The 16,881-nt window shown below is 52.6% G+C and overlaps 7 protein-coding genes across 7 annotated transcripts; 4 read left to right on the top strand and 3 right to left on the bottom strand.

The window, feature by feature from the left end:
• Nucleotides 1-27: 27 nt before the first annotated feature.
• On the top strand, nt 28-1,326 carry LDX57_009607 (uncharacterized protein; the record flags this gene model as incomplete). The annotated part of the gene is made up of 1 exon (XM_046091339.1): nt 28-1,326. One exon carries the CDS (start codon nt 28-30, stop codon nt 1,324-1,326), a length of 1,299 nt encoding a protein of 432 aa, XP_045947316.1.
• An 897-nt stretch (nt 1,327-2,223) lies between these two features.
• LDX57_009606 (DUF3602 domain-containing protein) lies at nt 2,224-2,837 on the top strand (the record flags this gene model as incomplete). Its single annotated transcript, XM_046091338.1, has 3 exons — nt 2,224-2,266; nt 2,344-2,547; nt 2,671-2,837. 3 exons carry the CDS (start codon nt 2,224-2,226, stop codon nt 2,835-2,837), a joined length of 414 nt encoding a protein of 137 aa, XP_045947315.1.
• Nucleotides 2,838-4,033: 1,196 nt separating this feature from the next.
• LDX57_009605 (uncharacterized protein) lies at nt 4,034-5,479 on the bottom strand (the record flags this gene model as incomplete). The annotated part of the gene is made up of 2 exons (XM_046091337.1): nt 4,034-5,128; nt 5,408-5,479. The coding sequence occupies 2 exons, from the start codon at nt 5,477-5,479 to the stop codon at nt 4,034-4,036; spliced, it is 1,167 nt and encodes a 388-aa protein (XP_045947314.1).
• A 3,658-nt stretch (nt 5,480-9,137) lies between these two features.
• LDX57_009604 (gamma-glutamylcyclotransferase family protein) lies at nt 9,138-9,671 on the bottom strand (the record flags this gene model as incomplete). The annotated part of the gene is made up of 1 exon (XM_046091336.1): nt 9,138-9,671. One exon carries the CDS (start codon nt 9,669-9,671, stop codon nt 9,138-9,140), a length of 534 nt encoding a protein of 177 aa, XP_045947313.1.
• A 1,080-nt stretch (nt 9,672-10,751) lies between these two features.
• LDX57_009603 (velvet factor family protein) lies at nt 10,752-12,941 on the top strand. The gene is made up of 4 exons (XM_046091335.1): nt 10,752-11,709; nt 11,775-11,854; nt 11,908-12,387; nt 12,449-12,941. The coding sequence occupies exons 1-4, from the start codon at nt 11,485-11,487 to the stop codon at nt 12,711-12,713; spliced, it is 1,050 nt and encodes a 349-aa protein (XP_045947312.1). The 5' UTR covers nt 10,752-11,484; the 3' UTR covers nt 12,714-12,941.
• Nucleotides 12,942-13,946: 1,005 nt separating this feature from the next.
• Nucleotides 13,947-14,586, top strand: LDX57_009602 (putative IgE binding protein; the record flags this gene model as incomplete). Its single annotated transcript, XM_046091334.1, has 2 exons — nt 13,947-14,192; nt 14,263-14,586. 2 exons carry the CDS (start codon nt 13,947-13,949, stop codon nt 14,584-14,586), a joined length of 570 nt encoding a protein of 189 aa, XP_045947311.1.
• Nucleotides 14,587-14,829: 243 nt separating this feature from the next.
• Nucleotides 14,830-16,505, bottom strand: RSA4 (WD40 repeat domain-containing protein; the record flags this gene model as incomplete). The annotated part of the gene is made up of 3 exons (XM_046091333.1): nt 14,830-15,073; nt 15,135-16,213; nt 16,281-16,505. The coding sequence occupies 3 exons, from the start codon at nt 16,503-16,505 to the stop codon at nt 14,830-14,832; spliced, it is 1,548 nt and encodes a 515-aa protein (XP_045947310.1).
• Nucleotides 16,506-16,881: the final 376 nt, after the last annotated feature.

The raw sequence follows: 16,881 nt of genomic DNA, 5'->3' as shown, positions 1-16,881 counted from the left end.
ACTCACTTCCACTATGGTCTCGGCCAGATGGGGTTCCTCAATAAGAAGCAAAGGTTGTCCTTAGCCTCCTTCACTCTCCTTTATCTCCTCCTCCTTATCTTCTGCCGCTTCAATTCCGCTCGGGATCCCGGCTCGGCTTTCTTTCAACCCAAGGTGGGCTACCGACCGCTGTACAGCCCCCAGCGCATCGAGGAATCGCTGCAGTTTCTGTCCACCTTAAATCAGTCGGCCGAATTGTCGGCCCAACCCGCCAGAAATCGAAGCGCTCCAATCCGCAACGTGGATGTCTGCGTCGGCATCGTCACCGTGAAGCGGCCTCTGCACCAAAATTTCGACACGACCATCGGCTCCATCCTCGACAACCTAACGTCGGAACAGCGCTCGACGCTTGCCGTCCAGGTGCTATTCGCCCTCACCAACGCCACAGACCACCCCGATTATCAGCAACCCTGGGTTCCTAACGCCATCGACCGCGTCCTAACGTACGACGATTTTGGCGAACACCAAGGGTCATTGCGGCGCCTGGAACGGACGGGTAATATCAAGAAGAAGTCTCTGATCGATTACCGGCTGTCACTTCAGTCATGCTATGAGGACACAGATGCCTCTTGGTTCGTTATGCTGGAGGATGACGTGCTGGCCCACAAGTCATGGTACGCCCAAACGATGGAGAGTCTTCAGAGGATTGACGAGTGGAAGCGGACCGGTCTGGTCCATGACTGGCTGTACCTGCGACTCTTCTACACCGAAAAATTCCTCGGATGGAACTCGGAACACTGGCCTATCTACCTAAGTTGGAGTGTGGCCGTCGTTTCCCTGGTCGCCTCCATGGGCTTTTATGTACGAAGAAAGGTGCGAGCGTCGCACCATATCTTGTCAAATCTGTTCCTGGCGATCGTTTGCTTCGTCTGCGTGCCGCTGATGATCGGCCTGTACTTCCTGTCGGGTCGAATGACCATGCGCCCTATGAAACCCGGGATCCATTTGATGAATCGCAACGGCTGCTGCTCGCAAGCGCTCGTCTTTCCTCGTGCCCCGATTCCGGACCTCATAGACCGGCTCGAGGAGATGGAGGACGCGCGACAGCCCAAAGCGGTGGACACTGTGATCGAAAGAATGGGCAACGACCTATTTTATGATCGCCTGGCCATTTCTCCTCCCCTGATGCAACATGTCGGCGCTGCCTCCTATAAGGAAGATAAGAAGAAATGGAAAGGCGAATATGCAGTGCGCGGAGCCCATGGTGTATGGAGTATGGAATTTGAAAGAGCCTATAGCCAAGGATTGGCCCTCGATGGCATGACCGATGCTTTCTGGTTTCAATAAGTACGGCTGATGTACAAGCCCCGTTGAAAACTCCGATTCCGCGGGTTCACGAGGTTGCTGTGATGCGGACTTCTGATGGAAATAGAAGCCATGACTTTTATGACAAAGCAAGGATGGGTGTATGAAGATCAAGCATCTTTCATAGAATTGCTGCGACACATGTTTATATGAATGCTATTATGTTGAATGTTCTCCTTGATTCAACCGACTTCCTAGACCGACAACCCTGCGTTATCTCTGCGCGCGGGTACACGCCACTGACGATTCAACGTGATTCCGTCCCCTGATCGGACTGGTTGTGCCGGCGTTGAATCGATCCATCGCGATGGGTCCGCGTGTCCACCAAACGGGGCCCTGCGGAGACCAGAAAAAGATTTGTTTCCCGGAGTGGAGCTCGCTGATAACGAGTCAATCATATCACCAAGTGTAGGACATTCAAAGAGGTTTTGGAAGGCATTTGTAGGGGTTTCCTAATCTTGAAGTAAGAAATAGCGAGCGAGATCGAGGAAGACACCGACAGCGACAGAACGAGAGACCAGAGGAAAGGTGGGCGGCCGAAGCCCTTGCGGGAGGCCGCAAACGTGCGCCAAGAGCGAACGAGCTGCCGTCATTTCGTTCTTTCTCGCATGGAATCTTGGCCCCAAGATTGCACCAACTCACGAGATCAAGCTCGCAAAGTTTTTTGTCCCTTTGCCCTTTGCCACGACTCGTCTTTGTTCCTTTCCCTCTGCTTTCAACAACCTCCGTCCTCTTAATCACCGTCGTCTACTCCGCACAGCGACCACCTCTGCCTACACCCAGACAACGGAGCGGATTGTCCGATCGCAAACCCCGCTAAAACATTCTTCTCCGGCCTTTCCCCCCATTCTTGATCGAATACCCCTCCACCTCGTGGAAATGGGAGGTTCTCGAAATATTTCGCACGGTCGCGGAGGCGCAGGTGAGATCCTAGTACCTTTTTGCTTCGCTCCACCTCTGGGAATCAACGTTGAAGCTGAACCTGTTCGGATTTGACAGGCAACATCTACTCCGCCGAAACCCGTACCTCGCCCAAAGATCTCGTCACCCCCACGATCAAACAGGAGGTTTTTACCACCGGCCGCGGCGGATCGGGCAACATGATGGTCAACGATCCGCAACATCCAGAAATCGCGCGAGAGATGCAGGACGTAGAGTCGCCGCCTCTCCGCGTGGAAGACGCTCCGCATCACACCGGACGGGGTACGTTTCTTTGTGTTTTCATGTGTTCTCTGTTCCCACACGGGGAAGTTGACTTCATTGCTTTCTCTTTTTTCATGAGCTCGAACTCTCCTCACTAACCTCGTATTTCGTGACCAAAAATAGGTGGCGCCGCCAACGCATTCATCCCCACCGCCGAGGAGGAAAAGAAGGTTCGCGAGCAAGAGGAGGAACAATTACGACGCGTTCGCACCGCATCCCGGGATCGCCTGAGGGAGGAGACTGAGCGTCGCGACGGCAGTGAAAAACGCGCCGAGTCGTCTTCCAGCTAATCTGGCTGGGCTGCACTCGGCCGGTGGCCGCGATCTGGGTCTGGTTCTCGTGAATTCGTGTTCACTCGTATCCGTTTGTCGACGTTGATGCCTATGCGGACGGAAAAATAGGACGACGGATCGCTGGATGAGAAAGAAACACCGAGTTCATCAGTTCATCAGTCTACCTGGTTCCACGGGCCGGGGTCAAAGTGCCGCTGGCGGTGCTTAAACATACCTACCTTACCTGCCTGCTGTCTCGTCCGACGGGATGCGTGCTGTTGTTGTAATTTCATCTCTGTCTTCTGCATTGTCTGGTTTATTCTTTCTCCCTTTCTATGTTCTATCGTGTCGTTTTGATGATGCAGTTACCTAAGTCTTTAATATCCAATACAATACCCATAGTCATGCAACGGCCGGTCGGGTGAGAGAAGAGGCGAGGGAAGATGTTTAGGGGGAAGTCCACAATTTAGTAGCAGCAGCTATAAGAACCTATGTATGTACATGAGGACCTGCATAATTGTGACTCAGCCTCCAATGAGATGTGCCAGCCTTATCATGATGCGTCAACACTACTTTTTCAAGCTACGCCTTGAAAACAAATAAATTGCATTCATCACCGTCAAATGTATTCTTGAATTTGTATCAGAAGGAAGTTATATAGTGATCATTAGAAAGAAAAAAGATTATGTACAATTGTGTTTTGCATGATCGGAAAGAAAAAACATAAAAAAAGCTCCTTGGTCGGGTTGCCTTTTTGAAAATCGTTCGAGCCTGATGCAAATGCATGTGACTGTGATCAGACTGTCGATCACTGCAGCTAAAAAACTCGAAGGATTGGGACCGATTCGCTAGTGCTGTTACTACAGCTTATATGCGCTGGCAGCTCTGGACTCTGGGCTCTGCGTGATTCATTCTTGATAGGTAGGGCAGGGCGCCGTCGTTCTTGACTGCACCGATACCCTAGGAGTAGGTTTGGCTGCCCCGGACGGAGGGGTAGAATGGGGGAGGGATGGCTGGCACCCGTCATGAGGGTAGATAGTCGAGGCCCTTCACCGGATGATAAGACCACGATACCATGATCGGGTCACAGTGTTGTACTGCCCGGTGAAGGCCTTGCACATTTGAAGTGATATACCGACCGGCATTTGGTCGGCCTCCAAGGTGCTGGCTCGGACATTTCGAGCTTGGGATTTGTCAACCGATTATCGGTATGTTCATACAGGAGGGATATAACAGCCCGTTGCGTCAATGACCCAGTCGATGGCGGGTCTCCATTCGGGCCCTAGACTTTGTCCGATCTGCTCGATAAGTCGCGACCCCAGATTGCCCATCCACCAACTGCCCCTCAGCGAATGGATGACCACGGCGTAATGAGCCAGGATGACCAGTGCAAACGGATGGTGCTCCGTGAGCAGGTCCCGGTATCGCGACGGCAGGTTGAAAATCCAGTAGAACAGAATAACCATAATCTCGCCCCCTCGGGCCAACTTGTCCAACGAGTCGCCCAGATAGTTGATAATCGTGTCGTACATGGCCGTTTCGTGGCTGGGGTCCCGAGCGGCCAGGCTCGCATTCAGCCGTGACAGCGACATGATGGCGAGTCGTGAGGTGTCGGGCATCTTGGGCTGGGAGTTGTCAAATGCCAGTAGCGAACGCAATTCCCCCTGGCTGACCCGGTCGACCAGCGCTGGCAGCACATCGGCCGACTCTTGCGCGCAGCGAAACACCCGGCAGAGCTCATCCAGCACGGGCATGCCCTTGGCCGGTCCCGTAACACGGGCGCATGCGAAGGAGTAGACGATCATGACAGTGGACAGTGCGAACGTCGCATTGCAGTCGGCCAGATTAGGACTGCTGGCGGCCTTGGAGGTGACGCCGACGGCAGCCTGGCTATGATGGGCATGCGCCATTCGTAGATAGAGGTCTTTCGTGCTGCCGCTACTGGTGAAGGATAGATGGAGCGCGGACACGGCCATGATGCCATGCATCAGGGCCGGGTAGCGCATCGCCTCACGTGGAACGACGGCGTGCCAGATCCATTCCACGGCGCTATTGCGGGAGATGGTGCGATAGGTCTCTGTGCACCATTGTACCATGAGCTCCAACTCGCGGGTATGGAGATCCTCAGGAGGCGAGCGGGGACTGAAGGACGCCATGGAGTCACCGTACTCTGCGGATAGCGGCGAATCTAGGATCGACGGGGAAGATCTAGGCGAAGGAGTGGGGGACTGCCAGGCTGTGGATGACAGGTACTGGCATAGGATGTTGTGGCGGGTGCAGCCAGAGCATTTGGGTTGCTCCCGGGTGCACTGGAAAGAGGTCGTTAGCAAAGAAGAAGGCAAGCGAGAGACACGTGGAGAGCGGGAGGGGGTATGTCTGTATGATCCCCTCTCTGTAATAATAAAGCAAAGCAAATCACATCGAACGAAATCACGATGAACCCCGTCGGTGCTGCGTACTACCGGAGTAGCTTCGTGCAGCCCGACTAGGGTATGAGGGCCCCCAAGGCCCGGGGGTTCTCAGTAGGTGGGACGAGGGAACGGTGAAATGATGAAACGTCTACGGAGTACGTCGAGCCTCATACATACCTTCATTCGCCGGTCCCTGCACTCCAGACACCCGCTTCGCGATGAGGCCTTGTAATTTGGTCTCAGCGGCATTTTGGGGGGTTCTTGTCGAATGCTGACGGAAATGTTCGTTCTGATAACTGACCACCAAGTCCAACGTGAGGCTGGTAGGAGAACTAAATACCAACGAGACGGAGAGGAGTAAGGGTCCTGTCAACTAAAGTATATCTTTCGTGTTTCTCGATGGCGGGATTTGATCCATGGGCCCTTTATTTATTGAACGGATTCCGACCATCATTGCTGGCCATGATTCGATCAAACACATTCCCTAGTGGGCAACTCCGTCAGCCTCCATCTAGCCGACAGACCCAGGTCAGTGCTTTTTTTTTCTTTTCTTTTTTTTTTTTTTTGCTCTCGGTGGTGGGTCTGGATCCCATCTGCTCTTGAACGTCATGACAAAACCAGTAAATGCAGACGGGCCTCGGACAGTCGGACATGAAAAAGTATCGTGCTGACTGGCGGGCGCAGTCCAACAACACCAGCATGCATTGGGGAAATGCAGTGTCGACCGGGGGGGGTTCACCTTCCACTTTTTCCTAAGCACACAAACTCCTTTCTCGGAAGGCCTGTGGGCGATTTTACTTCTTGTGCCCGTCGCTGATCGTAGATAGTCTCTAGTCTCTACTCCGTCGTTAGTATCTCAGCGGGTCGTTCGCTCGGGATAGTCCACGTTTTGTTTAATTTTTTTGTGGTCCCATCGTCTTTCCTTTTTCTTGCTTGATCTTAGATCGTTCTTCTTCTGCCACCAGACCAGGTGTAGCATGTATGCCCATTAATCACTGTTGCGAGCTGTCGAATGACGCTCTCCACCCGGCGCTTAAACGAAGATTGGCATGGGGGCGAATTGTCGTCTTCCGTCCACCCCTGAAGAGAGATGATTTGAACGAGTTCCACCGGGTCAGACCATCATCTGGAGTACTCTGTAGACTGTTTCAGACCGCCTGCTGTCATCGATGCGAACCAGCGGCGGAGGTGTACAGTGGACACTGGACGGTGTACACGGAGTAGTGAGTACACAGCAGTGACACCAAAAAGGCAAACAAAACGGTGCAAACAGCCGGCCCAGGCGCTAACCCCAAGGCGGTAAAGCGTCTAGGCCACGACGAACCCTGCTTTTGCCGTTTTGGGAAAGATCAGGTCTTGTCTCGAGACCAGTCCTCCGGATTAACTAAAGATGAAATCCTGACTAAATTAATATGTACTCATATTAAACCAACTAGGCTGCTAGTGCACTGCGCCGCCTGCGCAAATACCGAACTGGGTTTAAGTACGCAGAGTCGCTGCTCGAACGCGAGGACGGTGTACTCCGTACGGTGCCAACAGCCAACAAATCCTTCGTCGATGAAAGCCCGTGGACATCCTAGCCCTTCCCTTGAAGGAATTTACACCGTGAAGTGAGTAGTAATTAGCTCGGATGTATGTATATAATCATGGATTACTCTGTATACGTACAAACACAATTAAGGGAGCAGACGACCCCTACCCTGGCAGATGTGGAGCCATTCCCGGAAAGGCAGTCGGACTTTGGGGGCCACGCAGTTTGATTGCTCGGCTCGCCTCGTCTTGGGTGGGTTTGCTTGGATTTCCCTACTTGTCCAAGCGGATGCCACGGCCTTCCTTTCCGTTTTTATTATTATTGTTTTCCCTCTCCCGCTGCGATGTTCAGTTAACAAACAAGATAGATTAAATGAAATCCACCTGGTTACCTAAAAAGATTCTAATTCGGTCGATCAAGCGGAGTCGGGGACACCCAGAAAGCCCTACTGAGTACTGTCTAGGCTCTAGTGTCTACTGTACATTCTAGAAAGAGGCAAGAAACCGGTAGGAGTAGGCCGAGAATCTTATCTTCGGAAGCACACATAACTCGCCCTACGCCAGTCTCTCTCCGCCCCCGCTGTAGGTATGTCATCCTGGACAGGGCGACAGGCACGGGTAGTTAGCCAATTGACGCCTGTCGGTGATGACTGATGAGTCTCTTTTCCTGTCAATCTAATTGCGACGTCACATACTCTCTAGTGTTTCCAACATCTACCTATCCTCTGTAGGTAATTGCAAGTTTGTCGCTGTCTCACTGTGTCACAACTCATCGTTCCCAGTATACTAAAACGGGCAAATGCAATGCTCGTCTGAGCCACCGCCAGACTCAATCGTAAACCGCCCGTCCGGACGCCACTCTTTTACTGGAAACAGCACGTACTGTACGCAATCGAAGGAATTAGTTCGTGTCCGATGGATCGATCTCAACGGGACCGGGCCGGATTAGGGCTTTGAACCCGAGCAAGGGTTCGCCATGCTCCTCGTCGACTTTTTTTTTTCTAGTCTTTTTTGCTTTGGATCTAGCTTTCTGACTACGACGTCTGTGCTTTTTCCCTCCCCGGAAGGATTCACGGTGGGTTTTCTGATGCGGCTTTTGTTATGGTTGTTCTTCCTGGACCGTCTTAGCTTACACCGTAAGTAGGGCTGCGGATATTTCGTGGGAGCACTAGGAGGGGTTCAAAGTCCTATTACGTAGACTGAGCTACCAATGAATACAGTAATTGAAGCGAGATCGAGGAATGGAGGTGTTTGTGTGGCATCATGGCCTTGTATCTCGCGGCCTGAACTGAAGTCATGCGAATTATGCCTTGGATTTCTTTCTCCTTTCCTGTCGTCCAGCGGCCGCACACACACTGGGAGAAAAAGGGTTTCCCTTCTATTTCCCCCCTTCGCTCTATTTTGTCTGTCTCTATTTGTTCTTCTTAACAATATTTTTTTTTTCTCCCTCTGCAGTTGAAATGAAGAGCTATCACTAACAATGCTTCTGCTCAAGGAACGATCATAGTCTTTAGTGCAGATTCTCTAGATGTGTTGCCCTTAGTTACCAGCTTGACTTACAGAAGCTCGCAGAGGAAACGTTAAACATCGCCCTTGATGTTCTTCTTGCGAACCCTAATTTTGATTCCTACTATCCAAGGCTTGTGGCTGAGATATTCTGATACCTAGACAACGGGCACAACAGAATTGTCCTCGAGTGACCGCTGATATAAGGCCTTACAAGTTACAAGATAATGCCAGGACTCGGGGCCCCGCCTCGTTACCCCGGTCGTTAGGCATTTGCTGTCTGCCTTACTGCCTTGCCAGGACCCCGGCGTTGGATCGTTCTTGAGGTGTTTCGGACCCTCCAAGTGACATCGATCCAGTATCGTGACAGGTATGTACTCCGTACAAGGGTGATCGATCTGAAATTACCCGAATTTCACCCGGATTATTATCGAGTTCTACCGGGCGGTCGGCTAAGAATAGATCAGATCAGAACACTCGGAGTTCGGAGTAGAAGAACAGGGATTGAGGCCCTAAAGGCCAAGACGAGCGATGCAACGCTGAATAACAGATAATAAGACCTACGGAGTACGGAGACCCCGTACAGTCTCCCGCTCACAGAGGCGATGGACGGACCAAGTCTCGGGGAGATTCAAGACCGAGCGACCGGACGGAATATTCCCCCGAGTACGGAGTATACGAAATATCTCCCCGCGGTGCATCATATCAAAGCAATAATACTGAGAAACAAGACAATTGGAACGGCCGTTAAATATAGGATCAACCACCAAGTCGCGCATGTTTGGGCAAACCAGAAAATAGTCTCATGCTCTACCGGGGAAGTAGAAATACTAGGAATACCATGCGGTGGCCTCAATTGCGTCGGGGACTCTCAGCCGGGACTCTTCCCCTTCATTCTCCGTAGCCATACTTTCAAGTCAAACTCGCCATCGGTCAAATCGTGGAAATTCCCCACGAATTGGAAGGTATAACCATGCTCTTGGCCCGATTCTTTCCCATCGGTATACAGGATACGGCAAGGAACGGCCCGATAGCTCCTTGTTTCGTAGGCTGCCAGCTTTTGGCCATCTTCCTCCGTCTGGACACGATACACCATGCCCTCGACCGTCGCGTGCGTGGTAGAGGTCAGCAGGGCCGGATATTGACCCCAGAGTTTACATTCGTAGCCCACAATCTTCGCCGGCCGAAGATTGGGTTCTACATCATGACCTAGAATTTCGGCCAGCGTCGAGGGATCCGTTAAGGTACCGTAGCAAAAGTACGGACCTGTAGGGGTGAGGGTTGGATTATGGAAAGAATCCGGCACGTGGTAAAGCTTCGACGGGTAAGTCTTGAGTTTCGTGACCACGGGAGAAACTTTTGATAGAGGATTGTGGGGAGGTGGCGGTGGTGGAGGCGCTGACATGCTTCAAACGATGCGCTACCTGAGGACTCTGAAGTTTCATTCGCTTACGGCCTATGAACTGCGGGTTGGGTACGGAGTACAATGGATCAAATCGTCGCAGCCGTTGCACACGTCGAAGTGCCGCGGCGGACAAGATAGACGCGTGCGGGGGATTGGCGATGACGCCGGACAAGAAAAAAAAAAATAAGCTTCAAACGGCACGAGACGAAGACAGTCGAATCCGTGTTCTGAAGGCCAGGAATCCAGGCAGGATATATCCACGGATCCGGCAGATATGGGGCCGGCGACGGACCAAGGGGCTTTCGAAATCGGGTCGCCCATGTATTTGGGAACGGAGGAAGAAGAGAATGGAAATATCAAAGGGGAGAGGAAAGCAAGAGATAATGAAAGGATGACAGGGTCCAAAGTGACTGCCAAGAAGTGCCGATCGTCAGTCGAACGACGTATCACATACTGATTTAATTTGCATTGACCAGGTTGATAACATGATTATGAATGGTATAAAAAGTCAAGACTAGTGCGAAGTAGTAGTCCGTAGTGACTATTCAGTCCATCCATTAATCAATGCCAGTAGAATTGTAAATAGAAGGGAGATTGACAGAAAAGAAGAAAAGGCCGCAAACGGGAGACGGGCAGAAGGGCAGAGGCCGGAAACGGAGGCCGTGTCGATGATGTATGGAAATGGAGGGACTAGCGAACCCGACGGAGTGGTTCGCCGTACTCAGCCAGTTCCTGCGCCGGGCGGATCCTCTCCTGATCCGTGAGGCTGCACATCTCCCTTACGTGGTCACTTTATTCTTCCCTCGATATCAATCAATTGGAATTAATTTGATGGTCAAGTCAGGGTAGATTGTAGATACCGTCCGGGGAGTAATGGAGTTGATTAAACTCCTTCTTCGTACGATAAGAGTATAGGGAAGAAGGAAAAATGATAAGAACGAAGAAAAAAGACGACGTAGAAAACCCCGAAGTCCAAGAAGAATGAGCTCATGATTTGTCTTCGGTCTGGAACTCTCTCGCTCTGCCCGCCCGTGACCAGCGCCCCCCTCCTCTTCTTCTTATCCCCGAGGCCAAAAAAAAGACGAACTCTCGCTTGTTCACTTTCCCCCCCTCCACCTCCCATCTCTCCAATCTTGGGGCAACCGCTCAACTCTCCATCTTCTCCACCCGTTTCTACTCTTTCCCCCTATTTCATGTCCTTGGTGCGACTGGAGATTTAATTCAAAGGAACACCGTCGATCAAATTTTAAAGCGTGGCTGCTCTAAGCGAACCTTTGGTCCTGAAGGTGACCCGTGGAAGACCTAGCGAATCTCCCGCCGTTTGACAGCTTCTCGTTACGGCTCGCCCAGAGGCGATCGTCATTTATTCCTCTGCTACTACTTTCGTTGCTGTCGCATATCTCGCTGCTGCTCATTCGGTATGTTTGGAGTTGTGATCTCCCCTCACATTGTGACAGTTCTGTGAATTGTATCCGGGCCGATCCAGCTGTTGGCAGTTTCGCCGGCGACTCGTGCTCCCCTCTTTCGCCACCTTTTTGTCCTTTCCCAGCTCTCTGGCTGAAAAGAGATTGCACACCGCAACAGGCTCTCTCTCTCTCCTCTCTCGTTTTACGCATCACTCGGCTCGCTCGTACCGTCGCATTTATCTGGCGCTTTCAAGGCGTTTCGACTGCTTCGACGGATCCTGCTCAGGTCGCGCGGGACAGAAAACTTTCGTCGCTCCGGTCGCGACACAGACCAACTCATTTTCTTCGCTTTGCGTCTCCGATTCTGATCCGCACTTCTTGCGAAAATCCTTGCACAATCAAGCGTCATGTATGCGCTCGAAGAACGAGCGCACCCGCCGCCGCCGCCACCCCTCTCCATCGATCGAATCCCTCCCCCGGCGTCGGCGTACCCAACTCCAGGCTCCGCCGGGCCGATTCAAACGTCAAGTCATCTAGTGCCATTTTCGGGCATAGATGAGAACAATCGCACCTGGTCCCTTCAGGTGGTACAGCAGCCCGTCCGCGCCCGCATGTGTGGCTTTGGCGACAAGGTCGGTTCTCTCATATCCTCGGCACTGGGCGAGCTTTCTTACTGACACGAACTTTTCCAACTTAGGATCGGAGACCTATCACACCCCCGCCTTGCATCCGTCTCGTCGTACGAGATGCGCAAACCGAAAAGGAGATCGATATCAAGTATGTGCCTCCTGGCGTGCTGGAAGAGCATTCGAGCTAATCTGACCCGCCAGCGAACTCGACACGTCATTCTACGTCCTCATGGTAGACCTTTGGAATGCGGACGGGACTAGCGAGGTGAATCTGGTGAAGCATTCGGCCACCTCTCCGTCAATATCCACGGCCATGTCTTCCTCCTACCCACCACCTCCCCAGAACCCTTACCCGCAGTATCCACCAAACGCCTACGGTCAGGTTCCATACCCTGCCATGAGCAATTACTACGGAGGGAACCCCCAAATGCCGTACGCGAACTACGGTGGCAACCCGCAAACTCCCTACTACCAACCACCATACTATTCGGGAGGCGGTCACATGCCGCCTTCCAACATGTCTTCCGCACAACCTGTCAGCGCCGGACCTGGAGGCATGTTCACGCGAAACCTCATCGGGAGCTTGAGTGCCAGCGCTTTCCGGCTGACCGATCCCGACAACAAGATCGGAGTGTGGTTCATTCTGCAGGATCTGAGTGTGAGGACCGAGGGAGTTTTTCGGTGAGTGATTTCTCTTGGGCCGTGGCTGGGCTCGCAGTCTTGGTACTGATTCACGTTACAGCCTGAAAATGAGCTTCGTCAACGTCGGCACAGACTCCGCCAACGGAGTGACAGTGATCAACCACGGGTCTCCGAAAATCCTGGCCTCCGTCTTCTCCGAGCCCTTCCAGGTCTTCTCCGCCAAGAAATTCCCGGGTGTCATTGAGAGCACGACGTTGAGTAAATGCTTCGCCCTTCAAGGCATCAAGATTCCCATTCGCAAGGACGGAGTCAAGGGGTCGCGGGGGCGTAACAACGACGACGACGACGGGGACGATTATGATTAAACGCCGACTGGTGGTTTCTGGCTTGCAAGGTGTTATGCTTTTGTTTTCTTCCTCTCTTCCTTTTTCTTCTGACGCATCCAGGTGTGGGAAATCGGCTTTGGTCTGGTGGTGTTTTAAGGATGGGTAATTCTTGCTTCTTCCAGATGGCTGGACTGTATTGTTATAATTGGATTCCGGTGTCCGGGGTGTTCTTTGGTTGCTTCTGTCTGTTCTTTTTTTTTTTTTTTCCTGTTACCCTTTTCTATCTTTTCACGTTCTTGACCTGTTATTCATAATTCTCATGTACTTCATTCCGAGGACTCCCAACATGACCGAAGGCTGGCTATCGGGTCATGTGCCGAGAAGGCTGGTTAGAGAATCAAAAGAAAAACATCCAAGCCACCGTCCATTCTATTCATCTCCGCATCTTGCATCCGTGGAATGACGGACCGGTTTCCATCCAGGGTGGCTTGCCAACCTAGGAATTGATATCCACCGACGGACTTACCTTATTTTGACTTTGGAGTAAATCCCACCCCGTCGGCACCAACCTTGGATCCTCTGGTGTTTCCCTTGTAAACCGCTCCGAGAGCTGCGTCTCGCCACGGAACCTCTCTGGAGAATCGAACCATGGATGACTAGGAGAGCAATCTGGCATCAAGCCAGGTCCTCCAAGGTCTACACCGAGTGGGTCGTTGGTCGAGACCGAGGCAGTAAGAAAGGTGAAGATGGTTTGCCTCTGCCACGCCTTGTGATGTTATCCCCCTCCCTCTCCCCTGTTCTCACTGGATGATGCTTCTAGTTGCCTATCGAATGTCTCGGAAAGTGAGACACTCGGCTGCCGATCAATTTACTGCCTCGATTTCCCCCTCCAGCCATTCCCCTTTCTCCACAAATACAGCGTCATAATTCTCCGCACGAGAACGTCGTTCTCGCTCTTATCGATTCTTCGCTTCGCTACCTACGATGCGGTTTCAGTTTAGTGGTGGACTATACGATGCACCAACCTCCTGATGCTACTCCCCGATAGGTTGTGACCCAGATCCTGCTCACAACTCGGTCGTCGGAGTATGCACAACCGTTCTATAATTATTTACGAGGTGGTGCCAGCCATGGAATGTAACCCGGTTATCCGTCCCATTCAACGGTACCTCTGGGCTGCAAGAATATAAATTCTGGGCGGGTGCTGCCTCTCTTCTGGTTTTGCCCAGTCAAGCAATTCACTTCTCTCCATCTCTGATACGCTTGAACAAAATGAAATCCTCTCTTTTCTCTTTCGCACTCCCTCTGCTGGCGGCGGCTGCCCCAACTCAGGATGCCAACCCTGCCTTTGGCGTCATGTCCAGCCGTTCGGCTTCTCCTGTTCACCTCCTCCCCATGAACGCTGCGGGGCAACACTTCTACCTCGGAGGACAGCCTTCGACATACTGTCCCTTGCCCGACGGCAAGGGGTGTCCTCCGGGCACCTCGACCGTTTTCGCTCCCGGGGGCGGCAGTCTTGTACGTGCATCATACCAGCCACTCCCTCTTCGCCCATAAAATCCGTCGCTAACAAGCCTTCCAAAATCAGAACGTCATGGTCCCCGGCGGCCAACAAGTCTACGTCAACCCCGACGGTGCCCTGAGCTTCACTCAGGCTCACTCTGCCTACATTCCTCCTGGCTCGGCTCAAGGTCCGTTCAAGTACGAGCCCGGCGAGAACTTCGGTCACTACACTTTCAACGGCTGGGGTGCCTCCGGCTTCATGGCTTGCCCTACCGAGGACGAGAGATGGCAGGTCTTTGCCGCCATCCAGAACGCCACGGTTCCCAGTGGGGACGTGGGTGATTGCTTGGGATTCTCTGCTATGGCTGTTACCGGTAATCAAACAGCTGCCGCATGGCAGTACACCTAGACCATGGATGGATTGGAGGGAGGTGTTTGTTGAAAGGGTGTGCAATGCGACTAAGATGGATGTACAGTACATCATAAACGGATAGCCTAATTGAATATCGGACACCAAGTATCTCGATCCTGCTGTCTTCCATCGAAAGTGCCCGAACGCTCTAGTTTCAAAAACTTTCTAAACAGAACTCTGCAAAGTCAATTGTCGCATGGGTATCGCAATTTTTCTTTTCTCTATTGCTTCGTATCTACATTAATTTCTCCATATCCGTACGGCCTTGTCCTTTCCACCACTGCCGACCTTTTGTCCGTCCGGACTCCAGTCCACCGCATACACTTCATCCTTGTGCCCCGGAAGATCCATTGCGAGCTTTCCGGTGCGCAAATTCCAGATCTTGAGCGTAGTATCTTTGGACGAGGAAACCAGGAGCCGCGAATCGGCCGAAAAGCAACACTGGTAGACGGCACCGACATGGCCTCGGAAAGTGGTAATGAATCTGTCGTTTCAGCATTAGTCACGGATCTAGCGGATATAAGACCACGTGGGAATCCACTTACTTTCCATCGCGAGCGTTCCACAATTTGACGTGATTGTCAAACCCTGCCGACGCGATATATGCCATGTCCGGGGAAAAGGTGACATGGTTGACCTCCTTCTGATGGCCCAGCAGCCGCGCCACCGGTTTGTTAGAGCTCTCCGGTTCCCACAAGTACATAGTGAAGTCATCACTAGCCGAAACCAGCTTTTCCACGATCTTGTTGTTGATCGTGGCCGCCTGTTCAAACCGCTTCTTAGCGGTGGCCACCTTTTCGGACTCCGCGGCGGGCACTTGGCCCGTGTGGTCATGGTAGGCAGTCCGCAGCACAAAATCGGTCGACAGAGCCAGATGGTTTACGCGGTGGGCGTGCGCAGATAGCGTTTGCATGAGGGTGCCGTTCTGAGCATTCCACACCTTGATGGTTCTGTCATGCGAAGCGGTGTAAATCTTTCCTGTACCGCCCCACCGCACGCAGGTAACGGAGCCCTTGTGGCCGGTGAGCACTGTGTCAATGCGCTTGGAGATCACATCCCAGATGCGAACGGTGGAGTCCTTGGACGCTGACGCCAGGCGCGGCCGACCCGACTCCTGCATGTGGTACGGTTCCCATGCCAGACTGGTGATCCATTTCGCGTGTCCTTTCAGCGGTCCACCCAGTGCCTGTCCCTTTTTGGCGTCCCAAAGTCGCACGCTGTTGTCCATACTGCCCGTTGCGATGATGGCGCCGTTGGGCGAGTAGGCCACCGCCAGAACCCAGCTGGTGTGTCCCTTCAGCGTGTGCAGGGGAGTTCCGGTGTCGCAGTCCCAAACGCGCGCGGTGGCGTCGCCGCTGCCTGTAACCATAGTCGACGAAGAAGCCGGGGAGAAGGATGTTGCGAGGATAGCTTCGCCATGGCCGGCGATCGAGGCCGAGCAGCGCGAGACGGCCTTGACCCGGAAAACGGCTTGTGGGGTGTAGTAGAGGTGGACTGTATCTTCGGTGGTTTTGACGCCGGGCTGCAAGAGGGAGTGGTATAGATCTGCTAGGATATCGATTGTCTGGTTGTCTTTGTCTTCGGATTGGTAGCTAAAGCGGTACGGTACTCGTTCATCATCCTCCTGCCGGAGAAGGTACAGTCAGTACGGATGAATTGAAACCCCAGTTTAGAAGCCACTGCATACCTACATTTCCTTGTAGTGTGTTGAGGAGCGTCTCGAGGTTTTTGACGTTGGCATCGGCCACAGGCACTGACACCGCGGGGCCCGTTGCCGACCCTGTTGCTTGATCGAAGAACTGTACTCGAATGCTTCCCAGGTTGTCGGGAATGCTCTGAATTTCTTGTTGCAGCCGAGCCTTCTCGGCGATTTCCGTTTTCTGACGCTTGGTCGGGGGAGGTAGGAGAGTCGCCATTTTTGCCAATGGAATCGAAAATGCTGAGGAAACAATCACTTTTTTCCTTCCAAAAAAAATTAAAAGTTATCGCGGAGGTGGATCGGCGCTAATCCGCATTCGGACGAGCACTCCTCTATCCGCTGTTATACTTCTGCTCTTCTCCCTTTCTTTCCTTTGGCACTTCTTTCATCAATCCGATCAGATTGAATCCCTACTGTCATCCGTTACGCATACTTTGGCCCTTCTACTTTTACGATGCCTAGGTCGAGATCGTCAACCGGGTTTACTAGCGATTCGTTCGTTCCCCTCACAGTCTCCAGACGAAGCAGTGGACTCCACAGGACCACTACTAGGCCCACAACCACGGCGACAAGCGTTGCAACCCAGGACATCA

The sequence above is a fragment of the Aspergillus melleus genome (genome assembly GCF_016097325.1).
Source record: "Aspergillus melleus strain CBS 546.65 chromosome Unknown contig5, whole genome shotgun sequence".
NCBI classification, from domain to species: domain Eukaryota; kingdom Fungi; phylum Ascomycota; class Eurotiomycetes; order Eurotiales; family Aspergillaceae; genus Aspergillus; species Aspergillus melleus.
The sequence above is the reverse complement of the archived record's forward strand: the minus strand, read 5'-3'. Positions and strand labels throughout refer to the sequence as shown.